Genomic DNA, 20,930 nt, shown 5'->3' with positions numbered 1-20,930 from the left:
GTAAGTTATTTTAACAATTTGCTGGTCACACTGCACAAAGTAAATTAAAATTTGTAACGACTCTTTTAATAGGTTGAATTTTCTGTTTCATTAAAATTCTTTCAAAACTCTTTTTTACAATTACCGTGGCCATATAAAGCCGAATAGAATTTTGTAAAATAATTCAAGGCCGCAAAACTTGCGGTAAATACTGGGTATTTAGAGTGACCAGTTTTTTTTAATTCAAAGCAACTCAAACGAAAAAGCTTTATAGGTTTCAAAGCTTTGGCGCGAAATTTGAAATTACGCAGCTATAAATACATTCCAACTAATTGTTGTTAAAGCAGTATTATATATATTTATAAATGAAATATTTATATATTAATATTTATACATAAAATCATAAGAAAATCATTTTAATTGTGTATTAGTTTAATGTGTTTTTTATTTATCTTGTTTTCTATACAATCTGTGTTAATTCGTTCAATATTCTGTTTGCACTAAATTTAAACCGTTTTTAACTTCTATCCACCTTGCTTACTGGGGACCAGTAATGCCCAGCTTCTTCTTAAGGGACTCGGGCATCTCTGGTGGTGGTGGGCGTGGCATGCGCAGGAAGACCTTCACTGCATCGTAAATGAACCATTGGGCAGCAGTCAGTGTGCCAATCATGACAATCCTAGGCATCAAACCTCCCCACAGTCCTGCAAACACACAAAAGCAGTATATAAAAAGAGAATCATTTGGATCATTTGCTATTTCACATACCAGACCAGCCCAATTGTTTGGCAACATCCAAAGCGCTGGCGCCCTTAGCCTGGTTCAGCTTGGATACAACGGTATCAGCGGGATGGGAGACAATAGCACAGAAGACACCAGCAATGTAACCAGCGGCAAAGGTGACAATCAGCTGCTCGCCCTTGGTGCAATCGGCACGGGGCTTGGGCACCACATACTTGTACAGCAGCTCCAGTGTGCGCTCGAAGCAGGCAAACTTCATCATGGTGTATGGAATCTGTCGCATCCACAATGGCACCAGACCCTTGTAGAAGGCCGAAATGCCCTCCTGGGCGGTCATCTTGGGCAACGCCTCGCGCAGCGTCTTTGCAAATCCGGGTGTTGTCTGTATCTTGACCTTGGCCGCCTCCATGGGCGCCAGCGCAATGTCGGCAAAGAATTCAGCCGAGGCCGAAGCGGCCAAGTAGAGGCCGGTTCTATAAAGGAAGGCATTCTCCTCGCCAATGGCATCCGAGTAGATGACTTTGAAGACTTCATAGAGGCCAAACTTGCACAGACCTTGCATCGAGTAACCAATGAAAGTGGGCGCCCAGCCCTTGGCCAGACCCCTGACACCCTCCTCAGCCAAGCTGACGCGGAAGCCATTGACTACACTCTTGTACTTGGCGGGATCCACCTGCAGGCGGCACTTGACCAAATCGAGAGGCACCACCATGGTGTGGGTTGTGCCGCAGGAGATGATGCCACCCAGGCCGCAGAGCACGAAATAGTGATTGGAGCCAAACTCACAGGAATCTAACGAAATATAAACAAAAATATAAATGTATAGAAAGTCTTAATTGTGGATCACTTACCACCCTGAGCAGTTGCAGCGGCAGCGAAATTGTGATTCGGGGTCAATTGGCGGGGTGCATCGCCAACGGCGGAGGGCAGCAGAGGGGTCGATGGGGTTGCAGCCTGGCAGTTAGCGCTGGTGAATGGCGACTTGAACGCTGAGTTCTGCGCTGCCTCGATCAGAGATTTGAACATGTTGTCTAGAGAGGACGCTGTGGAGTTCATCAAAAACAAGGTTGAGGTTAACAGTTCATGATGTAATCGAAATGCATAAAATTATCTTTAAATAATGCATTCACAACAATTAGAGCATCAAAATAGATATTAAAAAATATATTTTTAAACTTAGTTATTCATTTTTTAAAGTCTCAAAACTCTTCATCAAAGTCGTTGACATTGATCTTGTGTTGCATTGTTTCACTTGCAATCATTTTTTTACATAACTATTGTACTTTTTTTTTGCTTTTGTATCGTATTTTTTATATGCATTACGTAATACAATTTGCATGCTCACAACAAATTTTGAATATTTTCCAAAAGTTTTCGTAAACACAAATGCAATTTGCACAAAATATCGTAGCCAAAGCGTAGAAAACAAAACTCACTTCAAAGTGCGAGAAAGAATGTGCGGGACACAGTACAGAGATAGCCGAGGAGTAGCTGAAATAAGCAAGTAGTTGCTGTTCTTGGGTCGAAAGTGGAACCCAAATAAACAACGTTCGTCGTACGCCAAACCAGAAAGCCAAATGCAACGATAGCAGCCACAAAAGCAAAGATACAGCGAAGAGATCTATCCAGGGTTGTCGAGACTGTCGTCAGGTGTATCGGTTAGAAACGGTTATGAAAGCAGCGCCAAACGGTATGAATTGTAAAAAGAAAAACTCGTCATTGCGATGCAAAACAACTCTTCTGATTAGGACCACATTAACTTCCAAAGATATTACGATCAAGGACGTCCTGCCCTCTGACAATTTGCAATCTAGATTGGAAATTTTATTTAAGCAAAGATTACTTCAACTGTTTAGATACAAAATTGTATTAGCTAGAATCTTTTGCAATTTTAGACTACGCATCTTGACTACTCTGGGCATTTAATTCTTTATTTATAAATGCGCAGCACTTTTCCCGACCGTCTGCTGAAATCTCATCAACAGTGCGACATCTATTTTTTAGTTAATGTAAAAATAAATTCATTAACGCGCCGCCAGCTGATCGAAGGCGAAGTGTTGATCACTCGAAGTGTTGGGGATCAAGGTTGAGCACTTTCAATTGATTGTTACGCATTGGTGTAATTTTGTAGTTGATGTTGTTGTTTATTGAAAACATACTTCGTACAAGTAATACGCGTTTATTTACTAAAATCGAAAGTTAGTAACTGTACGGACTTAATAGCTATTACCAAAAAAGTATACTCTTGTTTCGTGTGGTGTCGTATTTTGTTAACATACTTGCGCTTAATAAGTACATAATTAGTTGATTTATCGTGCTTAACAAATCTAGGTTGTAAATGCTAAAAATATTGGAAGTAGCTGCATAATAATAATACTTGTTTCAATAAATTATCGTACACCGCACCAACAATGTGTGTGTCTGTGTACTATATCGAATAAAAAAATGGCAGAGTAAGTAACGATATATATATATATGTAAACGACTTAAATGCTAAATTGGCTGGCATTTCGTTAATGTAAGTGTGATGTGTGTGTGTTTTGCAATCACTGCTGCAGGCTGAGCAGTGCTGTTCAAACCATTGCATTACTGCTGCAGGCTGAGCAGTGCTATTCAAACCATTGCAATTGGAGGAGGGAGCGACAGTTGAACCGTCCGCAAATATTCCTAAATACAAAATACACAAATTGGCAAACAAGCGGACATCTTAAGGTTAAATTGAAACTTAACAAACTAACTGGGACTACGACTCGGCGGTTTCCATATGCCGATGCACCGTCACTGGCGCCAGAATGTAGTGTGAACGCGACGGCTCCTCGGCATCTAACGGCAGTGTTGTCTGCCCATACACAGCACCTGCTGCACCTGCACCACGACATGGCGATGGTGTCGCCTGCTGCAGCTGCTGTTGCTTGTAACGCTCCGTTTTGTTCACCGGCTGATTGCTCAGATACGGATGCGCATTGCTGCTCGACTGCTGGCGATTTGTGGGACTCGATATGGATGTGGATATGGACATGGTGTCCGATTTGCTGTGCCGCTTGTCGTGCAACAGCAGCGGCTCGGCCAGCGTAAAGCACTGTTGATCCGAGCTATCTTCATGCGGTGTCATCGTGCTATAACCATGATCCGATTCACCATTCGGTGGGCGGCGATAATAGCTGCTGCCGCTGGACATGTGATATGGCGATATATCCGCCGCATGCATAAGCTGTCGCTGTGCTGCTGTATGATCATAGCCACCCATGGGCGGCTCGTCGTGCGCCTGGCAATCATCGAAATTGAAGCGTGACAACGGCAGACCATAGTTCTCCTCCTGCACTGAGTCCACGTAGAACTGCTCCTGCGTCTGATTGTCCAGATTGTGCCGATAGCAATGTATGGCAATGCCAATGACCATCGCCAGCACCACAATGGCGCCACCGAGTGGCCCGAATGCAGAGTAGGCATGCTGCTCCCGCTGCGGATTCTGCGCTGCTAGCATTTCCAGTTCATCCAGTTCTCCATAGGGCGTCAACGAGGCCAGCACACCATTAAAGCAGCCCGCTTGCGTCGAGCAGAAGGCGGCACCAAAGCTGTTGCCCTCCACATCTTGTTGACACCACTCGCAGCCCATCATGCCGAGACACTCCCGCTGCGTGGCATGCATCTCACAGCCACCGGCTCCGGTGAGGCAACTGGGCAGCACACTTAGTAGCTGATTGGTTGGTGGCAGCGCCAGGAAATGCTCGCTGGGCGGAGCGCAGTACGGGAACTGTTGTGTATAGTTGGCATAGCTCTCCGCATCGATGGTCGAGGCATTCGACAGCATGGGACACTCGCAGGGACACTCGCAATCAGTTTGATCCATGCGCTTGCAGTTTAGGCACACACGATCAATGGTGCTGCACGGACAAAAGGCGCCGCCATCACAACTGGAATTCAGCACGGCCGCAAACAGATTACTGCCACGTATCAAGGCAATGGCGTATTTGGTGCGCTCTCCGTGCACCACATTGCCCAAGATGCTGGTCAGCGACGTGTTGAACGCGTAGTAACGTTGCAATGTGCGATTCTGATAGCTGGCACAACCCAATTTGCGCACCAGCTGCCCATGATTCAGTATATCGTTGGCCAGATACGATTCCTTGTGTGTCAGATGCTCGTGCGGGCGACGTTGATTGCGCGAAAGCGTTGAAACTTCCATCATGCTGGGGTGGGCCAGCAGGTAGCCTTCGTGATCGAACAGCAGACATTTCATATGCGGCAGCTGGCACAACGGCGTGCTGTCCAAGATGAGGCGATAGTAGAAGGCATAGGGTACATCCAAGGCAACGACGCCCACAGGTCGATCCTGCTGCGCCGAATGCATCGCATGCGCCTTACCCTCGAATATCGTATGCGCAATGGTCACAATATAGCCAGCTCCTCCTGCATCCAGATACGGCGCTGTGCTCACAATACGGCCTGGCTGTGCCATTGCCTGACGGAACCACGGGCGTCGTGTGGCATCATAACTATTGCTGAGCAAACAGCCCGGATACAATTGCAGCACGCCGCTAACACTCGCAATGTAACGCCTTATGATATGACCACGCAGCGGTCCCGTCATGTCCTGATGTCGACGTCGCAGGTGCAGCATTGCCTGATACAGCACGCCCACCTCGTGGCGTATACGTGGCCGCAGTCCGGGATTGGCCAGCAGGCCACTGGTGTCCCGTAGATAGGCCATGATGGACTCCACATGTCGCAGCTGTGTACGCGGTCGATTGTTGTGCAGAAAGGCAAACGGCGACTCAAAGGCGGCGGCGCTAAGGAACAATGTGGGGGCGTCTGAAAAGGTAAACGAAGATTAATATGTGGTTTATACTTTAGTTTTAAGCTGCAATGTAAATAAGGTAATTTCGATGCGGGTTTATAAAAACTGTTGACGAAAACAAGTGGTGCAACTACATAATTAAATATTGTTATTTTGATTAAAATCTGTCGATAATGCGTTCAATTCAATTAATCAAATTATTATTGGACCACAGCTTAAAATGTGTCTCAAGAATATACGCTTTAATGGTCAATATGATTAAGGCCTTCTAAAGTCAAGAAAAACAAAACAAAACAAGTAACCAACAGTCGAGTGGGATCGGTTGTGAGATACCCGATACCCATTTGGAATAAAAGCAAAATAGGGCGGTATTCATTTAAAAATATATTAAATATTTCATTTAACCGGCAAATTACGAATTAAAAACGAGCCATCCGTTGATATATAAGCATAGCATATAATTTAGCCAGTGGTTATTGAAGCCCCAAACTAATCGTAACTTTCAATCAAATTTAACACTATAAATGAGTAACTGATATCAGTATTTCGACAAACTACTCACCCATCGTAGCCAATTGCCTAAAGTAGCGACAAGTGGTTGGCGCGCCATTGGCGCCGCCGACATTTTGCATTAGATCCAAACGATGGTATAATAAATCCATGCTGTCACCATAATAGCCTGGCTCATAGCTGCTCACAGTGTCTTTCAGTTTGTATCGCTGCAGCTGCAGCTGGGCGGAAGCATTATGAAAGCCACTGGCGCTGATACTAGCAGTGCTGACCATACACAGCACATAGATGCCTAGCACTGATTGCCAGTGATAGGTGCGCTGCAAATGTTGCCGCCCCAAATAGATGCCAGTAGTGGCATTGCCGCGCTCCTCGTGTAACAAACGATGTCGAATGCTGGCGAAATCCGTGGCATTCTCCAAGTAAGCAATGTTAACAGGATATGCGGTTTCACGCTGAATGAGCGGACGCGGGAATGCCGGATGCGCCAAAGTATTGCCACTGCTGCGATCCAAGAGAAAGGCATAACTATAACCTTGCTTGGCGGCCGGCGAAGCATTTGGATAGTTCAACAGATCCTCAAGCAAATCAGCCAAATACAAATTGACGCCTACCACACCATAGGGCGCCACAGCGTGCGTAATGGAAACAAGCACATCTAAAAGTAAAAGTGGTTGTTAATTTGCATACAATTAATAAATATCGCCGAAGAATTACCTCCGCTATCTGGATCCACAACGGGCTGATGCACTTGCAGTGTATCAGTCAGAAAACGTTCCGCAAATAGTTGACCAAAGACTTGACTGCTTGTTTTAGGAATGGTCTCAGAATGCATCTTATTCAACACAAAGAAACGACCAGCCAGCTGCTCTTCCTGTCCGGGTGTTAGCCAATTGCGCACATCGATGTCAAACTTTGTATAGTTCTGGGTGGCCACATCGCTTAGGAACTGTTTTTCATACATGATACGCTTTTCATCTAGCACCACGGCGCATGTGTTTATAATTACTGGCGAGGACAGACGACTCTGGCCTTGAGCTAGTGCACGCAACACATACATGGCATCCGAAAGATTGGTGAGCAGACCACGTGTTACATACACAAATTCAATGGGCTGCTCCGAGGTATTAATCAACTTTGCTTGCTGCAGACGATGCAGCATCTGGAATGCGTATTCAAAGCCCAACGTGTGATTGGTTAAAGCACGTGCCAAGCTCAGGTTGTTCACATAGTTAAGTATCTCATCCTTATGAGCACGAGTCGTGCTGTAAATGCCGTGTTCAGCTTCAGCGGGGAATGCATCCGCCTCATTAGAAACTGTCACAATTGACATATAGTCGGTGTCCTCCAGCAACATCAACAGTTCTTGAACTAAGACAAAAATAACGTAGTTTAAAAAAATAAATCATTATTACTTTATCCACTTACTAAAATTCTTGGTGATGTCAAATAGCTCCGCATTCATAGCAGAGCCAATGTCGATGAGCAGCATAACGAACTTGCGTTTAATGGCAGAAACATAAAGCTGTCGAAACTGTGAGCTGGCGGCAGCTCCATCGCTGCTGGATAAAAAGTAAACGTTCTTGAAGTGACTGATGCTGCTACTACTGCTGGGTTTGCCATTAATGTTGCTATTGGCATCAGTGTCACTTTGGCTCTTGCTCAAACGCTGCTTCAGCAAATTCAATTGATCAGCTATGTAGGCGTTGGCATCGCGTGATCGTCCATTATTCTCGTTAAGGAATGTGACGCGCGATGTTTCATCCGACTTCAGATAGTTGAGGATTTGTATCTGCTGTTTGTTGTAGTGCACCGCACCCGACCCAGTTGACGTTGCATCCACATTATTGCTCTCGTAGTCCGGTTGACAGCTTACGATTTGTGTATTCAAATAGAGATGCTTGTGCTGCTGCTCTTTACTCGTAGTTGCTCGGCTACTGCTATCCATTTCATCCGTCTCGAAATCAAATTCATTTTCCAACTCATCGTCGCCATCATCATCGTAGATGTGCTGCGGCATTAGCACTTTGCTCAGATTAAAACGCAATAGATCGCGCAGCTCTAGCACCACATGAGTGGCTCGTTGCAGCTTGCGTCCCAAACGCTGACTAAATGCCTGCAGATCCTGCTGCACGCTCTCGTTGGCGTTGACAGAGGTTAATCTTGTTGCTACTGCGCTGGCAAAGTGTGTGGAATCGAAAATTTCCTAAAAGAAAACATTCGAGTTTAGTGGCAGCAAAACGTATAGAAGCAGCACTCAACACTCACCTGTATCTTAGCCACAAGCATTTCAAATTTACGTATGCTATGCAGATTGCTCTCTACATTGCTTCTTAGCTGCATGACATTCTGCTGATTATAGTTGACAAAGAAAATGTTGGCTGGTGTCTGCTGTAGTGGCATATAGTTAACTGCAGTAGCACCAGCAGTGGCAGAGCCAGTAATAATGGTCGTAGGCACTTTGTTAATATTGCTAGTTGTGGTTTCATTTGTTGTGGTTGTGGTTGTGTTTTTGCTTATGTTTAGAGGTAGAGGAGGAACATTTTCACCACTGCCGCCACTTGACGTTGTTTGTGCAGCTGCCACCAGGAGCAGAAGCAACGTGTTGCCCTTCCACATCTTGCCGCTTTCCTGGTTGGCTAAAATTAGCAACAATTACCGCGTCATTTAGGATAAAAATTTCTTAAAGTTCTTGTATATTTTTTTTTCTTTGGAACTTGTGGTGACCGATAAACATTGAAGATGGCCGATAGGTTGTGGCAAGTACTTCCATGTATTTGCTACAAGTAACGCGTATTTTTCTCCACCCACAAGGCCATACAATTCTGTGAACAGTGACCAGATATCGATATTGGCCGTTCAAGCCTCTAACGGATTACAAAATAATAAATCGATTTTTGAAACACAAAAAAAAAAAATGTTATTATATATTATATTTAATATGATTTTGCATTTCCTTATTATTATTTGGTTTCTATTATTATTACATTTATTTGTTTTTCGCAAGTTGCAATATGCTAAAATCGATGCTTGAAATAAAAAACACAGAAAACATCGATAGATCACTGACTTCGATATTTCTCCAGCTGTGGTTGAGACTAATCACCACCTCTAGTGACTCACTTATAAAAGAAAGAAAAACTGTATTAAAAACAATAAAATATACATTTATACACTTGTAATCAAAAAAGATCAACAACAACAACCGCTACAAAGCAATGGCTGCCACCCTAAAACCATATTTAACTGCCGTGCGGCATTCGCTGACAGCCGCAATGTGTTTACAAGATTTTCCTTCGCAAGTTGTGGAGCGGCACAACAAACCGGAGGTGGAAACTTGCTCCAGCAAAGAACTTGTGCTGACGCCCATTGTGGTCTCCCGAAATGAGAGAGAGAAGGTACTGATCGAGCCATCAATTAACTCGGTACGCGTTAGCATTGCAGTAAAGCAGGCAGATGAAATCGAACGCATTCTGTGCCACAAGTTCACCCGATTCATGATGCGACGTGCCGAGTCATTCATCATTCTGCGACGAAAGCCAATCGAAGGATACGATATCAGCTTTTTGATCACGAATTTCCACACAGAGCAAATGTATAAGCACAAGCTGGTTGACTTTGTCATCAGTTTCATGGAGGAAATCGATAAGGAAATCAGTGAAATGAAACTGGCCGTAAATGCACGAGCCCGAACCTGTGCTGAGGAATTCCTAAAACGATTTTAGTTCTTATCAACAACAAAAACATTGTGACATCATTAACAATTTCAATAAAAGAAAAATGTATGCTTCCACGCACTTTTTTCAAGCTTTATTTATACTGTTAATTTTACAACAAACTTAAAAAGCTGAATAATTATTGTGTAATATTTCTGCATCACTTCAAAAAATATTTTGTTACAATTATAAGATAGCAATCACAAAATTCTTCAAGCGATAAAATGTGATGTTAAGCTTCAACATTTGTTAAGAGATTGCTTTTTTTTGCTCTCTTAACACTATTCTTTTATTTTTTTCTTTTTGTAATATAAAAGTTTTGGGCAGAACTGCTGTTAATCATGTAAAATATACTTTTTTGATTTTGTTTTGTGTAAAATGTGTCACCTTTTTATACGTATTAAATACAATTAAATATGCAAACGGCTTTAGCTACGGCATAGAGAATATTGAGAAACCGATGGAAAATTTAAATAATGAACACACGCTTGGCAATTGGTTTTCCAAAAATGTTTTTGCACTCAAAAATCATTTTAAAGTTTGGCGGCCTAATTAGGATCGATGACCAACACCACTTCCATCTGTTTAACTTTTACAACACTTGGTATTATAATCACCCTGTGTTTGCGAATAACAACAAACGCAACACGCGGACTTCATTAAAATTTGAGTGGAAGTAGAATTTCATTTGAACCGCTTTTAAAATGGTCACTTCAAAGATTAAGAAGAAGTCTCCTGCGGGAAAACCAAAGCAAAGTAATGGCTCTAACGATATACCAGCTACAAAGTCCAAAAGCTGGCAAAAGGTAAAACTAAAAGGCCACGTGATATCCGACGATTTTAGCGGCTACGATGGAATGATTGGCCTCGAAGTTCTGAAGGAATATGATCCTGCACTGGTGAAGTCCACATTGAAACAGCACAGTGACAGTTCGATAACTAACCCACGAGGCAAGCGTTCCAAACGTCAAGCAACAGAATCCGATGAATCTTCATCCAGTGACGAAGACGAAAGTGACAGCGATGATGGTGAGGATGCGAAAGAGGCGAGCGCCAAGTCCAGCAAGAAAGCGCGCTTAGCCGAACGACATGCGCAACGATTGCTGAAGCAGCGCGAGAAACGTGAGCAACGCAAGGAACAGCGCAAGCAAAAAAAGGCAAAGCCGGCAACCGACACAAAATCCCTAAAATCAAAATTCACACCCAACGATGACTACGAGCCGGATCGATTTTCGTTGCTGCGACCACCACCATCGGATGATGAGGCTGTTGAGTCTCCAGACGAAGAAGTGCCGCAACTTGTCAGTGACGCCAACGAGCTGGACATGACGCAATGGCAAGGTCTTGGTATTCCAGCCCCTATAATGCGCGCCTTGGCAGAACAAAAGTTTGAGGCGCCCACACAGATTCAGTCGATGACGCTGCCGGCTGCCATACACGGTAAAAAGGATATTTTAGGCGCTGCTGAGACGGGGAGCGGAAAAACACTTGCTTTTGGAATACCCATTCTGGCCGGCATCATGGAACTGAAGCAGCGCAACGATGGCTCCAGCATACGCAAGGCGCCGAAGGTGAAGGGAGACAAGTCGGCGAAGGAGGCGACAAAAGAGAATCATGAATTGACGCCACCGCCAGAGGAACTGGATTATGTGTCGGGTGCCAGTGATGCTGAGGACAGCGATGCCGATGATGAGCGCACTTTGAGCAGACGAGCACCTCTCTATGCTCTGGTGCTGACACCCACACGTGAATTGGCTGTTCAAGTTAAGAATCATCTGGTTGCCGCTGCCAAGTATACAGACATTCGTGTGGCCGCAATATTTGGTGGCCTCGCTGTGGCCAAGCAGGAGCGTGTGCTGCGCCAATGTCCCGAGATTGTGGTGGCCACACCTGGTCGTCTCTGGGAGCTGTATGTGCAGGGCAATAAGCATCTAAACAAAATTGAGCATGTGAGTTTCCTGTGCATCGATGAAACGGATCGCATGGTCGAAAAGGGACATTTTGAGGAGCTGCGCAGTCTGCTCAAGGTGCTTAATGGCGACGAGGAGCGCAAGCAGCTGCGCCAGAACTTTGTCTTCTCCGCAACATTGACGCTGGTTCACGATCTGCCTGATCACATGCAAAGTATGTGGAATCTCTTGCATCCTGTTAAGCAAAAGTTAAATATTTTCTTATTTTTCAGAACGCAATGTGGGTAAACGTCCGAAGTTCACCAAGCAAACGGTGGACCAAAAGATTGAAAGCCTCATCGAAGAGTTGGGCATATCGCAGCCAAAGATTGTGGATATTACCAGCAGTCAACGTAAGGAAATGTTTATGCCTGCCAAGGATTAAATCCTAATAATTTGTATGATCTTTTAGAAACGTCGCAAACTCTGACCGAAAGCCGTCTGCTCTGCGCCATTGATGAAAAGGATTACTATCTGTACTATTTTGTGCAGCGCCATCCGGGTCGCACCATTGTCTTCTGCAACTCCATTGATTGTGTCAAGCGTCTGGCGACACTATTTGGTCTGTTGGACTGCAATCCTTTGCCACTACACGCCAACATGATACAAAAGCAGCGTCTAAAGAATCTAGAGCGCTTTAGGGACAGTCCAATGGGCCTGTTGATTGCCACCGATGTGGCTGCTCGTGGTCTGGATATACCAAATGTTGAGCATGTCATACACTATCAAGTGCCACGCACCAGTGAAAATTATGTGCATCGCTCGGGTCGCACAGCGCGTGCCAATAAACATGGAATTACGGTAATGTTTATGGAGCCCGGAGAGGTCAAGAGCTATGTCAAGCTATACAAGACGTTGGAACGAAGTAAGCAAGCAGATGACAATTTTAATTAAGTGCATAACTGAATACATTTTGATTGTAGCTGAAGATTTGCCGCTGTTTCCCATTTCTGAGCGTTTCCTTGGCGCAGTCAAAGAGCGCGTCAATCTGGCTCGTGATCTGGATAAGGAGGAGCTGAAGCTGCGTCGCACTCAAAGCGAAGAGGGCTGGATGAAAAAACATGCCGAGGAAATGGACATGATCATTGATGGCTACAACGATGAGTCGTAAGTAAACTTTTTGACTTTTTGGAAACACGAAGTCTAACAACAGTTTTGTCTATAGTGGCAGTGATCAGGATGAGGATCCATTTATCATAGAACGCCGACGCAATCGCTTGCATGTCGACTCGGTGCGTGGTAAACTTAGCGCACTGCTCGCCCAGCCCATCTTCCCCAGGGGTTTCAGCTTTAAGTATCCTACGAGCACAGGTCAACTGCTGCAAGGCTCCGACATGTCTACGAGTCATGGCAAAAGTGCTGTGGAAGCGATGAAAGAAGCCATCGAGGATATGAAGCAGGCCAAGAAGCAGCGCAACAAACGCAAACGCAATGCTTAACTGACTACTACTTAAACTAGTTTAATTTACTCAGAAATAAAAATTTTAAAAAAATAATTGATTTATATATGTATTATAAATATTTTGTTGAACATGTCATCAATGGATAAAGGCAGTGAAATATCTGCAATCTTAAATTAGCAAGTCAATGAATGAAAACAACTTGATATAGAAATAGAAAACGTATATGTATATTGAAGGCATTTAATGCTTGGACACAAAGTAACGTATGCCGCCCTCCGTCAGGGAACGCGCGTGCTTGGCCAGAAGCGTGGAGACGGACAGTGTGGGCGTGGTAAAACAGCTAGATGAGGAAAAAGAACAATTAAAAATGTATACATAAGATGATAATAATCTTTGCTGCTTACTCAATGTACGGTTCCATTTCATCTAGAGTCCATTTGCGCTTCGTTTTAAACAGAGCGCGCATGCGATCATTGATATTGGAGGGCAGCTGTTCCTCGGCCAGCGAACGTATGCACGGTTGCGCTCCTTCCTTGTCCAGAATGCCAAGGCCACGCAGATACTCCAGCTTGCAGCACATGCCCTCCGGCAGTGCCTCCTGCCAGGTGTTCATAAATTCCTCGTTCCGAAAACGCAATGTTGGCTGTAAAATATTCTGTGCCACAATGCGCGCCACCAGCGACTCCTGATATTTGTGCTTGTTGGGACAGCGATCACTTGGCTTCGTATAGATATCAAACAATCCCGAAACAATCGCCTCTGGGGCAATACCTTGCAGCGCGTAAATAGTCTCCTCGCGTTCTATTTCATCCAGTGCCCAGGAGTTCTCGCTAATCAGTCCAAGCATCAAATTAATAATGCGATACTCATACTCATAGTCTAATATACGAATGTGATCCTCGAATTCTATGGCTCGATGTTGTCGTAATCCCTCCACAAATTGGGCACGACTGCATTGCACCGTGTCCAACAGCTGTTGGAAACTGAACAACAATTTGCGATCGATGCAATATTCGTTTTCTGGCCCAGAATAACGAGTCAGCTGAAGTAGTTCACCAAGCTTTTTATAACGTGGCCTTATTTCACGGCATTCGAAATACTCGTGAAAGATCGTTAGCACCTGACGTTGCTCCAATGTGCGAGGCACCTCCAGATCTTCGGCGCTGTCGTTAAGGCTCCGCTCCAACGAGGTATTCGCATTGCCCGTGCGTGGACTCTTCAAGGGAGAAGTGCTGGTAGCAGCGGCAAACTTCAGGTCCGGCACCAGTAATAAACTATTTGAGATCTCGGCACCTTTCACATCGTATGTACGCTCGTCCGTGCAGAGCACAACCTTCTCATGCAGTCCGCCCTTAAAGTGTAGCGTTTGACCTGTGCGTATTTGCTGCAGCATGTGCTCGTCCAGCTCCAGCAACCGTAGATTATCACTGACCACATTGGCATCGGGGTAATACAAAGCCTGTGTGACTTGTGTGAGCTGCCTTTCGTCCATTTTGGCATGCTTGACAATCGTACGAACATCTTCGGCAGTGCGTACATAGCTGAATAAAAGATTAGTATACAATATTTAATTATTTAATTATTAACTTACTGCTGTGGCGCATTTTCATCTACTTCCATTGCTTCCGAATCCATTGTTTACCATGCGCGCCAAAAATAATAAACAAAGTGGGATGATATTGATGACAGCAAACAACTATCGATGTTTCCGATGACAATCGTTGTTATCTTCGAAATATCAAATAATAAGTTAAAATGTATAGTCGTTTTCTACTCTACACAAACTATTTGATCGACGTATATTTCACAATTATCCACAATAGAAAAAAGGTTATGGAAAAAAGCAGTAGCGTATTTACAACTGTAACTGAATCTGAAATACCGATACCAATCGAAATATAAAGCATCGATTTCTCAGATAGTTTAGACGTTTAATAGCTATTGACGAGCACTGAACAAAATAAAGCAATTCGCACATTTTTTAGATATTTTAAATATCTAAGCAACTATAAAGTGTTAAAAATAAATAACATAATATTTAGTCGATTGTGACTTTTGCCTTGCATTTGTTATTCTAGCGCTTCACAGTCACAGTTACTTTTTGCAAGGTGTTTGTTTCGTTACTTGCAACAAGTAACAGGTTTCATTCGAGCATGTGAATTGCTTCACAAAGCAACACACAAATGGAGAATCTGGCAACAAAAAAGAATTGGACGGAGGAGGAACGTCTGGAGCTAGCAGCACAGCTTGATGCTGAGCTCGATTCGTTTATTGACAGCTTGGAGAAGAAACGCTACGAGGAAGGATGGCCCGAAGACCGTTGGCAGGAGGAGATGGACAAGCATCCATTCTTCATGAAGCGGGCTCCACAGCCAGGTGACGAGGTACATCCCATGTTTGAGGGTCTGCAGAAGCTCAAATACGACCCCGAGGAGAACACACTCGAAGAGCTGGCACTCAATTACAAGGAAGATGGCAACTTCTATATGAAGCACAAGAAATTCCGCATGGCCGTCTATTCGTTCAGCGAGGGCATCAAGACCAAGTGTGAGAATCCCGATGTCCTGTCGGTGCTCTACAACAATCGATCCGCTGCCCACTACTTCATCAAAAACTATAGATCCGCCTTGAGCGATGCACAACGTGCACTGTTCTACAAACCAGTCTATACCAAAGCACGGTGGCGGGCTGCGCAGTGTGCGCATGAGCTGGACAAGTTTGATCTATGCACGCAGTTGTGTGAGGAGCTGCTCGAGGTGGATATCGATCACAAGGAGGCCAAGACACTGCTGCACAAGAACAAAATGAAAAAGGTTCCGTATTACACATGTTTTTCGAAGTCTCTCGAAGTTAACTTACTAATCATAATTTCTTAATAGCTGGACACGGAACGCAATGCTCGCAAGGAAGCAGCGGATGCTAAACGCCGTGCAACACGCTTTAACAAACTGCGCGATGCCCTGGAACAACGTGCTATAAAATTCGACGATCAGCCTTTAAATAAACGCCTAAACATAAGCGAGGAGCTATTACGTCCCAAGTTCTTGCCCCTCGAAGATTTCCCAGTGCATTTGGATGAGGATGGCAGCACTTTAGTATGGCCCACAGCCTTTTCGTATCCGGAATTTCTACTCAGTGATTTCCAGCAGCAGTTACCCGAAACCACAACCATGTCCGATTGCCTTAGCACGCTCTTTGCCGAACCGTTGCCCTGCGACAGGACTCTCAGTTATCGCCCGGAATCGGTGAACGTGTATTACGAGAATCGCAAGGTGGGCTGCGTGCACAAGGTGAACCCAAAGCTGACGCTGCGCGAGATTCTGAATGAGAAGGGTTTCTTTGTGTCTGGAGGATCTCTGCTCTTTTACGTGGTGCCCAAAGAGTCGAGGGTCGAGCAGGAGTTTATCCATCAACAGCGACGACCTTTAGTCTACAGTTGAGCAAGCAAATTAAACCATTTATTTTGGTGTTTTGTTTTTTTTTATTTTGTACATTAACAAAGCATTGATTAATTTTTATTTCATTCGACATTCATTTGCATTGTATATTATTAGCAATACTCACTAAGGTTTTAACTTAGTTATTGTACAATTCTGAGCCTTTTTTAAAAAAGAAGCTATGGCATTATGCATAAGTTTGTAATTATGATAATGCTTGCAGAGCATTTCAAATATATGCTAATAAATGAATTTGTTTTTTTGTATAATAGTTTGATATATGTAGAGCACTGCATGGCGTATTTTCAATTGAACTAGTTTAGTTAATACAATTATTTCGATTTGATATGTTTTTTACTGCAGCAAAGCCAAAAAGCGTTGGGCGGACACTCACAGCGTGCCCGATGTGTTTGAGCATTTGTTTTTAATTAATATGTATGTTCTTAATTTATGGACATGCAGAAGAGATCAATCTTGGTGCGTTTAAGCGGCGCTTTGTCTTCAAAAGAAGTCAAGGACAAGTCAAGCTCAAGCCTTACAAATTTATAGTTTTTCTTTTTTGGTTCGTGGTTAAGAGTAAGTCAACAATTGATTTTTGTATAATTTGTTCGTTGTCTAGAAATAAAAGCGTTTTTCAAATATGTTTTACCTATAATTGAGCAGACATTTACCGAGTATTTAGACGAAGATATCAACAACAACATCAGTTATGATATGGAGTACTAACTACGATTATGTATAAATATATAGTATATAGTTTTGGTAAGCGTAAGTTTTCAGTCAAATCTATTTATGGCAAAATCAAGAAGTCAACATTTAAGGCGATAGATCTAATTTGGGAGCGTATTAAATACAAAATAAAACTAAATTTGAAACTTAATCAAGAGATGCGAAACACAATAAATTAGAGCGTCTAATAATAATAATAATAATAATACAATTACAATGACAAATTACAATTAACTTAATGCTACTTACGGCGACAGGGTACAAAAAGAAACAACAAGAACAACAAGAGAATTATTTCTTATGGCTACTGCGGCGATTGTGCAGCTTGCGTCGGATTACGTTGCAACACATTATTAAGCCGTAACTTCAGAGGTGAGAAGTCAATTTTCTTAAAGCGCGGCAACGAGGCAAATTTCTTTAGACTGTTGACTGTTGGCGGCGCCACAACTTGCACTTGCTGCTGCATCTCATTTGGAGTATTTGCCACTGACTGCGATTGTGTCATTGCCTTGAGTTGCTGCTGTTGTTTGGTTGGTGAATTGCCAAACTTGGCCAAGGTCGCATACTTTTGCAGCATGCGTGTGGCACGCTCTGCCGCCTGATAGCAGTGCTCATACTCATCCTCCAGCTGCAGTAGATTACTCTTGCTTCTGGACTTGCATTTGGAACTTGAGTTGCTGCTGTTACTACTGCTGGAGGAGCTGGCTTCGACCTGAGCTTGGCCGTCGTCAAACTTGAAATCAATGTTCTGCAACATTGCGAGTTGCAGCAGCTCCTCATCACCAGCGCTTACAGTCGATGCCACATCGTTGTTGTTATTATTGTTATTATTATTATTGTTGTTGTGGTTGCTAGTTCGCTTAGCCGCATGAGTGACGGCATAGACACCCTCGGATATCTTGTGGGCGGCAGTCTTTTTGTTTAACGTTTTAGTCTTTTGGGCTGACGATGACGATGATGATGGCGATGACAGTGCTGATGATGATGATGTTGTGCTCTGGGCTGCCTTCTGTCGTTGGTCAATGATCTGTTGTGGCGATGATATGTATAGATTCTCTTTGCGGTCGCGTCGCAGCCGAGCGCTGGCCAAGTGACGCACTGCATCGACGCCACTGCTGGGACTGCGTCGCTTCGACTTGAGCGTGTCGCAGCTATTCGGATAATACGAGGGTATCTTATCGTCCACACTGATGATCGATTTGCGCGGTGTCTGATAATAATCCTCTTCAGGTTCACGCTGCTCGCCGGCTGTTGATGGCGTTTGTTGCTTGGGCGGCAGAGCTGGCAACAGTGGTGATTCGGTGGGTGTGCTCGTGCTCAGTCCATAGCCCAGGCCCAGAGGCTGTGCTTCCAGCTCTTGGGCGGCCTTGATGGCCAACAGATTCTCATACAAATGCTCGGCCAAAATGCCATTTGTATTGACGGTGGAGTGGATGTGCATCGATTCGTAAATTTCGCTTTCATTATGAGTCGCCTCGGTGAGAACTGGTGCAACAGCATTGGCCACTTTGGCGGTCTGCTCGTCGGTGTTGCAGCTGCTGGTGGATGAACAATACGAGCCCGTTGAGTAGCCGGATGAAGTGGATGCAGTGCTGGTGCTGGGCTTCTTCTCCAATTGTTGCTCATTTTTGCTATTGGGCTTTTGAATAATCGGTGCCATTACACAGTAACCATTGAGATCATCGACCAGTACTTTCTTCTTGCTCTGTAGCAGCTGCGCATGTGTGAGCGAGACGGCGCCATTGGCACCAATGAGATTAATGGTGGATGAGTTGCACGCCGAAAAGTTAAAATTATGCGGTAATTGCTCCGACACATTCAGACTCTCCAGCGAGTCGGCGTGGCTTAATTGTCGTGTGATCTGAGCCAGTAGCGCATGACGAGAAACGGGCTCAATAGCCGAATCTTCGAGACTGATGTTCAACTCCTCGCTAGACAAAGCTTCGCCGAATGTGTCCAGAAAGTTGAGCTTAGAGAGATCAGGGCTTGAAAAGCTATTGCGTTGTGCATTCTTCAGAAGCTGATTGGCAGCATTGCGCTTCAACGGTGGCGTTGCCTCTGGCGTCGGTGCATTCTCGTAAAGCGCCAGCTCCTGTTCCGGCTGTTGCAGCTCCAGCATTTGTCCAGTATCACTAGCGCTGCCCGAACGTCGCTTCTGGCCAAAAATGTTGTCCAGCATGATCTTATATTTCTTTTTCTTGGCCAGCTCGGACTCAGGATTGGTGCTGGAGCGAGGTATCTCACCCGGTTGACACTCGAACGTGTTAATGCGCTTGCGATGTGCAGGCAACGGGGGCAACGCCGGCGGCAACTCCAATATGGCTCTGGCAGCGCCAGCATTTGTCAGATTCATCTCCTCGTAGATGCCAGATGCAATAGAAGCACGAGACACGCGGCTGCCATCGAAGATCTCCTCGTAGATTTGCGAGACGCGTGCGGAAAAGTTAAAGCTATTGGCGTCCAGATCAAAGCAAAGGGAATCCGGCAGACTGGGCAGTGGGCCCAATAACTTTTGACTGCTGCAATTACAAGTTGATAACCATTCATTGTAAGTGGGTATTTGATATGACTTGCCTGTTGTCACGACTCAATCGTCGCTGCTCCAGAAATACTTGACGATACAACTCCAGGTTTTTGATGGACTTCTTCATCCACTTCATGTGCCGACGGCAAGCAGTCTCTGTTTCCAGTGCAAAATATATGAAGCAATCGCGACGATTCTGTGTCCAAAATAGTCCATATGAATGCTGTTTGGTGCGCGACGTTGCCAAACTGATATTGACGCCAGGCACATTAACCGAAACACTAAGCATTTTATGATGTGTTTGTTGCTGCTGCTGCTGTGGCTCATCTTGGAAACTGAGACGCAGGAAGCAGGGCACGCACTTAATGGCCTCGATCTTCACCTGACAGCGTGTCCACGTCTTGTAGCGCAGGGCAATGGCGCGCTTGTCATTTGTATCCAATTTGACGTCCATGCTCATGGAAATCTCATTGTGATCCATCTTCGGTGGTTCGTTGTGAAGTGTTTGGATGATTGGATGTTGGGTGCGTGATTGAGATGGATAATGAAAATGCTAACTAATTGTGAAGGAACACTACGTTTTTTTTGTCTTTTTTTCTGTTACATGTTTCTTTTCGTTTTTTTCTTCTACTCCTAAATAACGGAGAGGGTGGAGCTCAGCGTGACCGCAAATTGAATCTCAAAATATACCATTTGTAGTAGAGAAAATAAGCTGAAGCATCCCCAAAGGATAACGAAAATGGCGGCAGGTTTGAATTGATTGTTTTTTAATTTCTTTACAGTTCAGTTTCGACAGTCTAAATGAATTGCCTTATTGGTTTATTTAAATATATGTATTGCAGATATTTATCTGCAATAATTAATTTAACTAAATTTACAGCAATTGAATCAAATAACGGAATTCATATATGCATTACAGTTTGAAGCATACTGACCTGGTCATATGTAGATTGTATAGTTTGTTGCCATAACATACTAAGATAATTAAATAAATTCAATTTCGCATCGAAATTTCTTTGAACTTAAACTATAAAACTTAGCAATGTTTCAAATTACACAATATAAACATTACAAAATCAATTTTGTTTTCTATGAGAACAGGGTGTTCCAGAGCAGACATCAAATAATTTACACATCTTAGCTC

At 44.1% G+C, this 20,930-nt stretch overlaps 7 protein-coding genes across 7 annotated transcripts; 3 read left to right on the top strand and 4 right to left on the bottom strand.

Annotated features, from left to right (window-relative positions):
• Positions 1-393: 393 nt before the first annotated feature.
• On the bottom strand, positions 394-2,310 carry LOC117570393 (phosphate carrier protein, mitochondrial). Its single transcript, XM_034252011.1, has 4 exons — positions 2,157-2,310; positions 1,572-1,763; positions 748-1,512; positions 394-683 (listed from the first exon to the last, which is right to left on the bottom strand). The coding sequence occupies exons 2-4, from the start codon at positions 1,744-1,746 to the stop codon at positions 517-519; spliced, it is 1,107 nt and encodes a 368-aa protein (XP_034107902.1). The 5' UTR covers positions 1,747-1,763; positions 2,157-2,310; the 3' UTR covers positions 394-516.
• A 533-nt stretch (positions 2,311-2,843) lies between these two features.
• Positions 2,844-8,801, bottom strand: LOC117568748 (VWFA and cache domain-containing protein CG16868). The gene is made up of 5 exons (XM_034249576.2): positions 8,297-8,801; positions 7,457-8,234; positions 6,746-7,399; positions 6,081-6,686; positions 2,844-5,532 (listed from the first exon to the last, which is right to left on the bottom strand). Exons 1-5 carry the CDS (start codon positions 8,645-8,647, stop codon positions 3,464-3,466), a joined length of 4,458 nt encoding a protein of 1,485 aa, XP_034105467.1. The 5' UTR covers positions 8,648-8,801; the 3' UTR covers positions 2,844-3,463.
• A 315-nt stretch (positions 8,802-9,116) lies between these two features.
• Positions 9,117-9,841, top strand: LOC117566887 (actin-related protein 2/3 complex subunit 4). The gene has a single exon (XM_034246499.1). The coding sequence runs from the start codon at positions 9,247-9,249 to the stop codon at positions 9,751-9,753; it is 507 nt and encodes a 168-aa protein (XP_034102390.1). The 5' UTR covers positions 9,117-9,246; the 3' UTR covers positions 9,754-9,841.
• Positions 9,842-9,986: 145 nt separating this feature from the next.
• Positions 9,987-13,189, top strand: LOC117566883 (ATP-dependent RNA helicase DDX24). Its single transcript, XM_034246496.2, has 5 exons — positions 9,987-11,868; positions 11,927-12,046; positions 12,106-12,558; positions 12,617-12,800; positions 12,859-13,189. The coding sequence occupies exons 1-5, from the start codon at positions 10,449-10,451 to the stop codon at positions 13,130-13,132; spliced, it is 2,451 nt and encodes an 816-aa protein (XP_034102387.1). The 5' UTR covers positions 9,987-10,448; the 3' UTR covers positions 13,133-13,189.
• Positions 13,187-14,980, bottom strand: LOC117566884 (sister chromatid cohesion protein DCC1). Its single transcript, XM_034246497.2, has 3 exons — positions 14,688-14,980; positions 13,501-14,637; positions 13,187-13,436 (listed from the first exon to the last, which is right to left on the bottom strand). The coding sequence occupies exons 1-3, from the start codon at positions 14,729-14,731 to the stop codon at positions 13,337-13,339; spliced, it is 1,281 nt and encodes a 426-aa protein (XP_034102388.1). The 5' UTR covers positions 14,732-14,980; the 3' UTR covers positions 13,187-13,336.
• A 198-nt stretch (positions 14,981-15,178) lies between these two features.
• Positions 15,179-16,564, top strand: LOC117566885 (DNA polymerase interacting tetratricopeptide repeat-containing, protein of 47 kDa). The gene is made up of 2 exons (XM_034246498.2): positions 15,179-15,909; positions 15,976-16,564. The coding sequence occupies exons 1-2, from the start codon at positions 15,280-15,282 to the stop codon at positions 16,534-16,536; spliced, it is 1,191 nt and encodes a 396-aa protein (XP_034102389.1). The 5' UTR covers positions 15,179-15,279; the 3' UTR covers positions 16,537-16,564.
• A 189-nt stretch (positions 16,565-16,753) lies between these two features.
• LOC117566882 (uncharacterized) lies at positions 16,754-20,468 on the bottom strand. The gene is made up of 2 exons (XM_034246494.2): positions 19,837-20,468; positions 16,754-19,781 (listed from the first exon to the last, which is right to left on the bottom strand). The coding sequence occupies exons 1-2, from the start codon at positions 20,265-20,267 to the stop codon at positions 17,567-17,569; spliced, it is 2,646 nt and encodes an 881-aa protein (XP_034102385.1). The 5' UTR covers positions 20,268-20,468; the 3' UTR covers positions 16,754-17,566.
• Positions 20,469-20,930: the final 462 nt, after the last annotated feature.

Source organism: Drosophila albomicans, chromosome 3 (assembly GCF_009650485.2).
Source record: "Drosophila albomicans strain 15112-1751.03 chromosome 3, ASM965048v2, whole genome shotgun sequence".
Lineage (NCBI taxonomy): Eukaryota > Metazoa > Arthropoda > Insecta > Diptera > Drosophilidae > Drosophila > Drosophila albomicans.
The sequence above is the reverse complement of the archived record's forward strand: the minus strand, read 5'-3'. Positions and strand labels throughout refer to the sequence as shown.

Coding starts and splice junctions, on each gene's coding strand:
- LOC117570393 (XM_034252011.1), bottom strand. CDS start 1,746: ATGTTCAAATCTCTGATCGAGGCAGCGCAGAACTCAGCGTTCAAGTCG. Junction 1,513..1,571: donor CGCTGCAACTGCTCAGGGTG/GTAAGTGATCCA, acceptor ATATTTCGTTAG/ATTCCTGTGAGTTTGGCTCC. Junction 684..747: donor CAAACAATTGGGCTGGTCTG/GTATGTGAAATA, acceptor GTGTGTTTGCAG/GACTGTGGGGAGGTTTGATG.
- LOC117568748 (XM_034249576.2), bottom strand. CDS start 8,647: ATGTGGAAGGGCAACACGTTGCTTCTGCTCCTGGTGGCAGCTGCACAA. Junction 8,235..8,296: donor TGCTTGTGGCTAAGATACAG/GTGAGTGTTGAG, acceptor GTTTTCTTTTAG/GAAATTTTCGATTCCACACA. Junction 5,533..6,080: donor TAGGCAATTGGCTACGATGG/GTGAGTAGTTTG, acceptor TTACCTTTTCAG/ACGCCCCCACATTGTTCCTT.
- LOC117566887 (XM_034246499.1), top strand. CDS start 9,247: ATGGCTGCCACCCTAAAACCATATTTAACTGCCGTGCGGCATTCGCTG.
- LOC117566883 (XM_034246496.2), top strand. CDS start 10,449: ATGGTCACTTCAAAGATTAAGAAGAAGTCTCCTGCGGGAAAACCAAAG. Junction 12,047..12,105: donor GGATATTACCAGCAGTCAAC/GTAAGGAAATGT, acceptor ATGATCTTTTAG/AAACGTCGCAAACTCTGACC. Junction 12,559..12,616: donor ATACAAGACGTTGGAACGAA/GTAAGCAAGCAG, acceptor TTTTGATTGTAG/CTGAAGATTTGCCGCTGTTT.
- LOC117566884 (XM_034246497.2), bottom strand. CDS start 14,731: ATGGATTCGGAAGCAATGGAAGTAGATGAAAATGCGCCACAGCA. Junction 14,638..14,687: donor GATGAAAATGCGCCACAGCA/GTAAGTTAATAA, acceptor TCTTTTATTCAG/CTATGTACGCACTGCCGAAG. Junction 13,437..13,500: donor GAAATGGAACCGTACATTGA/GTAAGCAGCAAA, acceptor TTCCTCATCTAG/CTGTTTTACCACGCCCACAC.
- LOC117566885 (XM_034246498.2), top strand. CDS start 15,280: ATGGAGAATCTGGCAACAAAAAAGAATTGGACGGAGGAGGAACGTCTG. Junction 15,910..15,975: donor ACAAGAACAAAATGAAAAAG/GTTCCGTATTAC, acceptor ATTTCTTAATAG/CTGGACACGGAACGCAATGC.
- LOC117566882 (XM_034246494.2), bottom strand. CDS start 20,267: ATGGATCACAATGAGATTTCCATGAGCATGGACGTCAAATTGGATACA. Junction 19,782..19,836: donor CGATTGAGTCGTGACAACAG/GCAAGTCATATC, acceptor TTGTAATTGCAG/CAGTCAAAAGTTATTGGGCC.